This window comes from Pelodiscus sinensis, chromosome 28, assembly GCF_049634645.1.
Source record: "Pelodiscus sinensis isolate JC-2024 chromosome 28, ASM4963464v1, whole genome shotgun sequence".
In the NCBI taxonomy this organism is placed as follows: domain Eukaryota; kingdom Metazoa; phylum Chordata; order Testudines; family Trionychidae; genus Pelodiscus; species Pelodiscus sinensis.
Genome location: NC_134738.1, coordinates 1,017,413 through 1,028,443, shown reverse-complemented (window position 1 = coordinate 1,028,443; position 11,031 = coordinate 1,017,413). Strand labels below are relative to the sequence as shown.

Below are 11,031 nucleotides of genomic sequence, written 5' to 3'. Positions count from 1 at the left end.
ATTTGGTCCTTTGTGCAACCCTGCTTTTTGTTTTGTGATCTGATGACAAGGTGATTGTGCCTACAAAAATCAGCAGATTCTGGTAACCACGTGCAAGCTGCAAGGGGGGCAGATTTTAGAATTTCCACCTCACTCCCTTGCTTGCTAAAAATGCCAGGCCCAAAAACCACAGCAGAAGAGGAGCACATGCAGCTTTGTGTTAAAGACCTAGCAATTTTTGGAAAGTGGATTTCACTGGCTGCAGTGTGTATGAGACAGAGACGAAAATTAACAAATCTCAGCAGTTGCATTGCTGTATGTAATTACGATAGCGCTGGTGCTGCTTGTGCGTGAAGATAATTTCTATGTGTAAATAATGGGGGGAAGGGAGATAAGAGAGCCAAACACTGCCTGTCAGCCCTCCCTGGTCTTATTATCTTCCTCATTACACTGGCATTGAGAGTCCTCTGAAATTTAGGGCCCTAACATCATTGGTTTGGCCCATCTCTTATCACAGATGTTTTGTTTTATGAAGTGAGATGTGCAGTGATGATATCGCCCTGTTGTCATGGGAACTGTCACACATAGCGCTGTGGGCAGCTTGCAGCTGCATAGGACACCCTACAATTTGAGAACCGCTGGTCTGAATGTCCACCCAACCCGCTCTTCCTATCCCTGGTCTCTGGCTCTGCTGCCTCCAGAGAGGAGCTAGTTAACTTACAAGTGCAAAATAAGGATGTTAAGTAATGGTTAACTGACTAGTCGAGTAGTTGATGGAATTTCCTTCAACTACTCGACTAGTCGATAGGCACTTCTGCATTCCTTGCACATTTCAAAGAGCCCCCACTGGGGCTCTTGTACATCTCAAAGGAGGAATGCGGAACTCTGAGTGCAGCCTGGGGCCAGCGGGAAGTCCTGCTGACTCCGATCTGCACACGGGCGTGCCAGCTTTGAAATGTACAAGGATCCCCAGGGGGCTCTTGTGCATTTCAAAGAGGCAGCACAGAATGGAGCTCAGGGTCAGCGGGGGACTCAGAGTCCCCCACTGAGCCCGAGCTCCATGCTGCGCTGCCAATTTGAAATTCCACGTGGAGCCAGTATCAGCTGGGGGCTCCCCAGCTGATCTCGGGTTCCGTGGAAATGCTGCGCTGGAGCCCGGGATCAGCTGGGGCGTTTCAAAGGGGCAGTGCTGCACAGCTGATCCTGGGCTCAGGCGTGTGCCGCTGCCACTTTCAAGTACCCCCACTTTCCCCCTTTGCTGCCTCTAGCTGATAGAGGCACCAAGGAGGGGGGAGGAGGAATCGACTAGTCAACTAGTCCTTAACATCCCTGGTGCAAAACCCTGCCAGCCCTATTAGCAGGCCACTGAACCTGTGAACAAGCAATTGAAGTAGTAATGGAGCCATTTAACAGGCATTTGCCAGCCCCAGGTACATACTGTCAGTTTCCAAATTTACAGTCTTAATTGACGGGACCTTAGTTTAAAATTTACTTTAAAATATTTCATTAGTGTGTTGCTAAAGATTATAAAATCACAGCTCTAAAAAATCATCATCTCCCTGCTCTAGGTTGACATTGGGCACAAGAGCACCAGTTTAATAGCCCTGAGGAGGGCTCCATAAATCCTAAGGAAAGCCCTGCCTGCCGACATGCACTACAGTTCTGCCATGCCTCTCGACTAGCTGGCCTGCTGCTGCTATGGAACTTTGAGTGCATGGAAGGAGAGGCCACACAGTCAGTTAGTCCTGGCTGACTACAGAACCATATTTACATCCCAGTTTGCCACACATGAAATTTCCCTCTGGACAAGCCCTTAGACAAGAGACAACAGACAGACTCAGGATAAGGGACCCTCTGAAGGTAAAGGGGGTGGGCTCTAGAGTGGAGTTGCCTGGGGAACACAGAGTGAACATAAGAACATAAGAACGGCCGTACTGGGTCAGACCAAAGGTCCATCTAGCCCAGTAGCCTGTCTGCCGACAGTGGGCAGCACCAGGTGCCCCAGAGAGGGTGGACCGAAGACAATGATCAAGCGATTTGTCTCCTGCCATCCCTCTCCAGCCTCTGACAAACAGAGCCATCCCCTGGCTAATAGCCTTTTATGGACCTAACCTCCATGAAATTATCTAGCTTCTCTTTAAACTCTATTATAGTCCTAGCCTTCACAGCCTCCTCTGGCAAGGAGTTCCACAGGTTGACTACACGCTGTGTGAAGAAGAACTTTCTTTTATTAGTTTTAAACCTGCTCCCCATGAATTTCATTTGGTGTCCTCTAGTTCTTCTATTTAGGGAACTAATAAATAACTTTTCTTTATCGGCCCTCTCCACACCACTCATGATTTTATAAACCTCTATCATATCCCCCTTCAGTCTCCTCTTTTCTAAACTGAAAAGTCCCAGTCGCTTTAACCTCTCCTCATATGGGACCCGTTCCAAACCCTTAATCATTTTAGTTGCCCTTTTCTGAACCCTTTCCAAGGCCAAAATATCTTTTTTTGAGGTGAGGAGACCACATCTGTAAACAGTATTCAAGATGTGGGCGTACCATAGTTTTATACAGGGGCAGTAAGATATTCTGGGTCTTATTTTCTATCCCTTTCCTAATAATTCCTAGCATCCTATTTGCCTTTTTGACCGCCGCTGCACACTGTGTGGAAGTTTTCAGAGAACTGTCCACGATAACTCCAAGATCTCTTTCCTGATTTGTCATAGCCAAATTAGCCCCCATCATACTGTACGTATGTTTGGGGTTATTTTTCCCGATGTGCATTACTTTACACTTATCCACATTAAATTTCATTTGCCATTTTGTTGCCCAATCACTCAGTTTGATGAGATCTTTTTGGAGTCCCTCACAGTCTGCTTCTGTCTTGACTATCCTAAACAGTTTTGTATCATCTGCAAACTTTACTACTTCACTGCTTACCCCTTTCTCCAGATCATTTATGAATAAGTTGAAAAGGATTGGTCCCAGGACTGACCCTTGGGGTACACCACTAGTTACCCCTCTCCACTCTGAAAATTTACCATTTATTCCTACCCTTTGTTTCCTGTCTTTTAACCAGTTCTCAATAAAGGACCTTCCCTCTTATCCCATGGCCATGTAATTTACACAAGAGCCTTTTGTGAGGGACCGTGTCAAAGGCTTTCTGAAAATCTAAGTATACTATATCTACTGGATCCCCCTTGGCCGCATGTTTGTTAACCCCTTCAAAGAACTCTAACAGATTAGTAAAACAGGATTTCCCTTTACAGAAACCATGTTGACTTTTGTCCAACAAATTATGTTCTTCTACATGCTTCACAATTTTATTCTTTACTATTGTTTCGACTAATTTGCCCGGTACTAAAGTTAGACTTATTGGTCTGTAATTGCCAGGATCGCCTCTAGAGCCCTTTTTAAATATTGGTGTCACGTTGGCTACCTTCCAGTCATTAGGTACGGAAGCCGATTTAAAGGATAGGTTACAAACCACAGATATTAGCTCAGCAATTTCCCATTTTTAGTTCTTTTAGAACCCTTGGATGAATGCCATCCGGTCCCGGAGATTTGTTAACATTAAGTTTTTCTATTTGTTCCAAAACCTCCTCTAATGACACTTCAATCCGGGGCAGTTCCTCAGATTCATCACCCACAAAGGATGGTGCAGATTCAGGAATCTCCCCAATGTCCTCAGCAGTGAAGACTGAAGCAAAGAAATCATTAAGTTTCTCAGCAATGGCTTTATCGTCCTTGATTGCTCCTTTTATAGCTCGATCATCTAGGGGACCCACAGGTTTTTTAGCAGGCTTCCTGCTTCTAATGTACTTAAAAAACATTGTTATTTCTTTTTGAGTTTTTGGCTAGCTGTTCCTCAAAATATTTTTTTGCTTTTCTTATCACATTTTTACACTTGATTTGACAGTGTTTATGTTCTTTTCTATTTATCTCACTAGGATTGGACTTCCACTTCTTAAAAGATACCTTTTTGTCCCTCACTGCTTCTTTTACATGGTGGTTAAGCCACGGTGACTCTTTTTTAGGTCTCTTGCTATGCTTTTTAATTTGGGGTATACATTTAAGTTGGGCCACAGGAATATTGAATGTTATATTATGGTCACTATTCCCAAGCGGTCCTGTAACGGTTATATCCTGGACCTGATCCTACACTCCACTCAGGACTAAATCGAGAATTGCCTCTCCCCTTGTGGGTTCCTGTACCAGCTGCTCCAAGAAGCAGTCATTTAAGCCATTGAGAAATTTTATCTCCGCTTCTCTTCCTGAGGTGACATGATCCAGTCAATATGGGGGTAATTAAAATCTCCCATTATTACAGAGTTCTTTATTTTGGTAGCCTCTCTAATCTCCCGTAGCATTTCAATGTCAATCTCCTCATTTAATACGTGGTACTCTAGTTCACCCATCTTATTAGTCAGACTCCTAGCATTTGTGTACAAGCACTTTAAAAATTTGCCACTGCTTATTTGTCTGCCCTTCCCTGATGCATTGGATTCCTTTGGATGCGGTTGTTTGTCTGCTCTGGCCCATGGTTTGTCCTCTCCCCTCCTCTCTTTCTGACTACAGCTTAGAGAATCTCTATCAATGGATTCTCCTCTAAGAGAAGTCTCCCTCCGATTTATGTGCATCTCCGCACCAATCGGCTTTCCCCCATCTCTTAGTTTAAAAACTGCTCTACGGCCTTTTTAATGTTTAGTGCCAGCAGTCTGGTTCCACCCTGGTTTAGGTGGAGCCCATCCTTCCTGTATAGGCTCCCCCTCTCCCAAAAGTGTCCCCAGTTCCTAATAAATCTAAACCCCTCTTCCCTACACCATCGTCTCATCCACGCATTGAGACTCTGAAGCTCCGCCTGCCTACCTGGCCCTGAGCGTGGAACTGGAAGCATTTCTGAGAATGCCACCATAGAGGTCCTGGATTTCAGTCTCTTTCCTAGCAGCCTAAATTTGGCCTCCAGGACATCTCTTCTACCCTTCCCTATGTCATTGGTACCTACATGTACCATGACCACCAGCTCCTCCCCAGCAGTACACATAAGTCTGTCTAGATGCCTCGAGAGATCCGCAACCTTCGCACCAGGCAGGCAAGTGACCATATGGTTCTCCCGGTCATCACAAACCCAACTATCTATAACAAAATACAGGACTATGTAGCACTTTAAAGACTAACAAGATGATGATGAGCGTTCGTGGACCAGACCCACTTCCTCAGATCAAACAGTGGAAGAAAATAGTCACAGCCATATATACCAAAGGATACAATTTAAAAAAATGAACACATATGATCTATGTTTCTAACGATCGAATCACCCACTACTAACACCTGCCTCTTCCTAACTGGCATTCCTTCCCCCCCCCCCCCCCGAGGTATCCTCAGTGCGAGAGGATACCGCAACATCCTCTGGGAGGAGGGTCCCAACTACGGGATGGTTTCCCTCTGCTCCCATTGAATGCTCTGTTCCCTTGAGACTTTCATCCTCCTAAAGAGCACTGGGGCTCTCAGACTGGAGGTGGGACAGTACTACAGTGTCCTGGAAAGTCTCATCAACATAGCTCTCTACCTCCCTTAGCTCCTCCAGTTCAGCCACCCTGGCCTCCAAAGCCCGAACTCGGTCTCTGAGGGTCAGGAGCTCCTTGCAACGGGTGCACACATACGCCACCCGCCCACAGGGCAGGTAATCATACTTGTTACACTCGACGCAATAAACAGGATAACCCCCACTCTGCTGCTGGGCTTCTGTCTCCATTTTTCTACTGAATAAGTTTAAGTGTAAACTGGGATTCTTTTTAAACCTCTGGAATATAGATTATTCTAAGAGTTATGTTTTAAAGAAGGTCAGAAGTCACTAGTGCCCTCTAAACTCCCTCTCCAAACTCTCCTGTTAGCTGTTCCTGGTCGCGAGTGGTGGGTTCAAGTCCTGCCCAGCCTGAGAGCAACCCAACAGCTGCCCCGGGGATGGAGCAGCAGAGCCAAGGCAGCTCCACCCCTGCCCTGGCCCCATCCCTCCCCCAAACACAGCTGGCATATGCAACAATGGCTCCTTGTGCTGAGCACCAACCCCACAGCCTCCACTGGCCACAGTTCTCCATTATTGATCCATGGGAGCTGCAGGAGTGGTGTCTGCAGGCAAGGACAGCATGTGGGGAGCCCCTGCTCTGACCTTCTCAAGGGAAAGCAGGGACATGCCAGCCACCTCCAGGAGCACAACCAACCCCAGGGATAATTACTCCAGACATGACCAGTTTGGCATTTTAGTACTCGAAGAATTAAATTGAAGCGTAAGAGAGAAATGAAAGTTACGAAATGCACAGTCCAGTCAAACACTAAACAGAACCCACTTTGCCAGCAGTAAAAGTAGCAACAACCCCCCGTGTACGTGTGGGGTCAGGGGATGAGAGGGAAGGACAGTGTGTGTTTGTGAGAGTGACAGAGACACACACAGTGCGTGGGCGTGACAGAGATTTGCATTGACAAGCTCCCTCCATCCCCCCTCTCTGTGGAGACAGGGTGCAGGAGTGGGGGGAGGAGGGACACCCTGACATCAGCCCCCCCCTTCTCTCTCCCACACCCTGCACAGCGAGCAGGAGGCTTCCAAGGGGCAGCCCAAGGCAGAAGGCAGAAGCAGCATGACAGTGGGGGAGGGGCAACTGAAGTGCCAGCGCTTGAGAGCTTCCCGGCGAAACCCGTCAGGATCCCCTGTCAGAGGCTCCAAGATCTACGGAAGATCCGGATGTGCTAGTCGGTCAGCACTGAGCCATGTGGATTCGACGGTTCCTCACAAAAGATGTGAGGCTCAGTAGCAGCAAACTTTAACCAAGCTTTAAAGGAACTGAAAACCCATCGGTGAAGAACTGTGTTCAACAGGCTGGACTGAAAGCTTCGGCCTATTCTGCGTGGTTAAATTACTGTTATTCATTGTTATCAATAAAGTACCGAGCACTTGTGGACCTTACAGAGCTCTGATATAGTCCTGCCCCCGTGAGAGCCAGTGGTGAAACGCACATTGACTTCAATGGGGCTTAGATTTCACTCCCGGTGCCTGCCTCAAGGCACGTACGTGAGACACAGACTGCTGCGAACCAGGAAATCACTCGGGCTATGTCTAGACTGCAAGTCTCTTTTGAAAGAGAGCGTCTAGACTGCACGCGGAATTTTCGAAAAAGCAAGCCGCTTTTTCGAAAGAAAGCAGCAAGTGAGTCTGGATGCTCTCTTTCTAAACAGCCCTGTTTGCTTTCAAGAACGCCTGTTTTCGAAAGAGCACTTTCAAAAAAAGGTGTTCTTCCTCGTGGAATTAGGTTTACCGCTGTCGAAAGAAAAGCCGCGTTCTTTCAATTTAACTTCGAAAGAACGCGGCTGCAGTCTAGACGCAGGTGAAGTTTTTTCGAAAAAACCCTGAGTCTGGACACAGCCTCGGTGCCACACTCGTCCGGTGCCTCCCGCCCTCCATGTTAGACCAGGCCTCTGGCAGCACCACGGAAGGGAGAGGAGCCAGCGCCACTCCTGCGTAGAGGACGAGTGGCTGGGGGTTCAGTAGGGACTGAAAGCAGCCTCTGCACGTGCCCCAAAGCCCACAGCCGTCACCCGCCTTCCCCTGCATTCATGCTCCCTAGCCTGCCTGCCCGCAGCGCAGCGCTCACACGCAGTGGTGAGGAGTGGGGCCCAGTAGAAGGGCAAGGGCACGGTACTCGGTCCTTACTGCTGCCCGGAGGGCAGTGCTGGGCTCTCGGAGCCGCGTGGAACAGGGCAGCAGCGCTCCCACCGCTCAGAGGCGCCTGGGGCTCTGGCCAACGCCGCTGCGGCAGTAGAAGCAATGGAGACAGGGAGCTCGGAGCCCCCTTGAAATGTGGGGCCCTTGTGCAATTGGCCCCTTTGTCCGCTTCCCCTCCATCGGCCGGCTGGCTTGCAGCGGCCTCATGTCAGAGCTGAACAACAGTGCAAAGTGCCCTTCTGCAGCCTGCATGAGCATCGGGCCAGATCCTCCCCGGGTGGAAATCAGCATCACTGAGTCCGCATCCGTTTATAGCAGCTGGGGATCGGGGTCATTGGGATGCTAATTTCTTTTAATCATATTAAAATGAAATATGGTTCAAGACTGGCCCCCAGTGGCCAAGTGGATTTATTTCCCTCTGGGTCATTCCCGTGTTCCAAAGGGCGGGACTTCTCTGTCCTCATCTGACTTTGCATCTGCAATATTTGCTCTCTCTGCTACAGTATCTGGGCACCCTGCTGCAGTGTCTTTCTATTGACTAGAGCTTGTCAAAGAAGACCAGGAATTCATGGCATGTACATGCAGGTAGGTACCTCGCTGTGGGATAATCATCCCAGAGGCGGGAAGGGAGCCATGTTGCTTGGGAAATGTAATGCTAGACGGGCCAAAACATTAGAAAATGCACAAGAGGGAACAATCCTGACATGAGCAGGAAACGAACTGAAGTTAATGGTCTCATCTTTTTAACATCTTCTCCACTTCAACAAGGACAAGTGCAGAGTCCTGCACCTAGGGTGGACTAAGCCCATTAACTGCTACAGGCTGGGGACCAACTTGGCTAAGTGTCAGTTCTGCAGTAAAGGGCCTGAGGATGACAACGGATGCAAAGCTGGACATGAGTTAACAGTGTGTCCATGTAGCCAAGAAGGCTAACGGCCATTTGGGGTGCATTAGGAGGAGCATTGCCAGCAGATCTAGAGAAGTGATTATCCCCCTTTATTCGGCTCTGGTGAGGCCACATCTGGAGTATTGTGTCCAGTTCTGGGCCCCGTTACAGAAAGGATGTGGACGCATTGGAGAGGGTCCACAGAGGGCAACAAAAATGATTAGGGGGCTGGAGCACGTGACTTATGACGGGGTGGGCAATAATTTTTTGCTAGGGGCCACTTTGGCAATTTTTGAAGTGGCCCCGGACCACATAGGAAGGGGCAGGGCATCAAGTGGAAGGGGCAGGGCCAAGATACTTCCTGGTTCCCCAACCCCAGACAATGATTGGTCTGCGGATGAGGGAATGCCTTTGCCCTTCCCCCCCCACCTCTCCCCCTTTTCCCCTAGGTCCCTGGTGTGGGAAGAGACTCCTCTGCTCTGCCCCTGCCCTGTGAACAGCATACGGCACTTCAAAGCATCTCATGATCCTGGTAGGGTGGGTGAAGGCTTTGCATGCTCCCCCGCCCCCAGATCCAAATTGGCGTGGGAGTGGGGGAGCAGCAGGGCCTCCGTGGGCCAGATCCACTCGCTTGGCAGGCCGGATCCAACCCACAGAGGCTCTTTTGTCCACCCCTGACTTATAAGGAGAGGCTGAAGGATGTGGTCTTATTTGGTGTAGAGAAGAGAAGAGTGAGGGGGGATTTGATAGCAGCCTTCAACTTCCTGAAGGGAGGTTCCAAAGAGGCTGGAGAGAGGCTGTTCTCAGTGGTGACCGATGGCAGAACAAGGAGCAATGGGCTCAGGTTGCAGTGGGGGAGGTCTAGGTTGGCTATTAGGAAAGACGATTTCCCTAGGAGGGTGGGGAAGCACTGGGATGAGTTCCCTAGGGAGGAGGTGGAATCTCCATTCCTAATTGTTTTTAAGGTTTGAATGATTTACTCAAGTTTAACCAAAAGCGGCGAGGAGTCCTATGGCACCTTATAGACTAACCGAAGTGTTGGAGCAAAGACCCACTTCGTCAGATGCAGAAAAGCATATGCAAATGAGGAAGAATGGCTCTTGCGCAAGAGGGGTTTTTGTGCAAAAAAGGAGCCATCTACATGGCTCATGTTTGCGCAAAACCCTCTTGCGCAAAAATGGCTGCTCGTTACTTATGCAAATGAAGCGCAACGATATTCCACACCACGCTTCATTTGCATGTGCTTTTCCACAGGAAGGCTACAGTATAGACGTAGCCTAGGTGTCCAGTCACCTCTGTCATACTTAAATCCCAGCTTCAATCTAGGAAGAGCGGGATCCAGGTGTGACAGAGCCAAGAGTCTCAGGCTCTCTATTAGCCCCCATTACCCAGGGCGGGGTTCACTGTAGCCTTCAGTAATGCTTTGTTAATTCACGTGGCATTACATATCTCCTGTCTGGTATGTGGAGAGATTGTTGACATAGTTGAGCCCTGCAGAGCTCAAGTCTAACTACACCATTAGCATTTAATTAGGCAATTTACATCTAATTTTGGTGTCTGCAGGAGTATGCAAATAGCACCAGGAAAACACTGTTTATTTGAACGAGCATTAAGTACTTTGAACTGATGTTCCAAAGGATTTAAAGTAAAAGACTCATCACTTGTGCCCAGCAAGAGGGAGCAAACGAGCAGAGGATAAGACGTTCAGATTTACAGACTGCACTGTACATAATCCTGCGGAGATTTAAAACATCCTACTGTGTTTTATTATAACTACAAAAATAAGCTGCAGTATTTGAGGTGGGTCACCAGCTTGTGAGGAGTCGGAGTGCCTGTTAGCAATGTATGACTGAAACCACCTCCACTGTCAGGTGAGAACTAGAAAACACAGCCCCTTTCATTTGAGATGACATTTCAGACTTAATTTCCACTCCTTCTCCTTAACTGTGTTCAAACAATCGTCAGTGTCTGACTCATTCCTTCCAAACGGCACCATAAAAATAGACTTGGAGAAAACCTGACACACATGCTATAAGTCAAGAATTACTCATTACTCTTTCTCACTTCAGCGCTTTGGGATAAGATCTGGCGATTAGAATACAATTGAATGTGCACAGGCAACAGGGCTCTGATCGGATTGTCCTGCTGCTATTGCAGGCTAAATATGAAAGGATGATGGTGAGTGGAGTCCGAAGGGCTATGTCCCGTTTCTGTCACTAACTCTTATGTAACATTTGTAACTTGTAACCGTGTTGCAATATCCCAGTCCCAGGATATTGGCAAAACAAGAGAGGGTGAGGCATTATCTTTTACTGGAGCAACTTCTATTGATGAAACAAAATACAGGACTATGTAGCACTTTAAAGACTAACAAGATGGTTTATTAGGTGATGAGCTTTCGTGGGCCAGACCCACTTCCTCAGATCAAATAGTGGAAGAAAATTGTCACAACCATATATACCA

General features: G+C 48.0%; 1 protein-coding gene across 1 annotated transcript in view; it reads left to right on the top strand.

Moving 5' to 3' along the window:
• Nucleotides 1-8,172: 8,172 nt before the first annotated feature.
• GKN2 (gastrokine 2) overlaps nt 8,173-11,031 on the top strand; it is a 64,190-nt gene continuing 61,331 nt past the window's right edge. Inside the window, exon 1 of the mRNA XM_075910759.1 lies at nt 8,173-8,267. Coding sequence (XP_075766874.1) covers nt 8,256-8,267 — 12 coding nt within the window. The 5' untranslated portion in view covers nt 8,173-8,255. The remainder of the gene's footprint in view (nt 8,268-11,031) is intronic.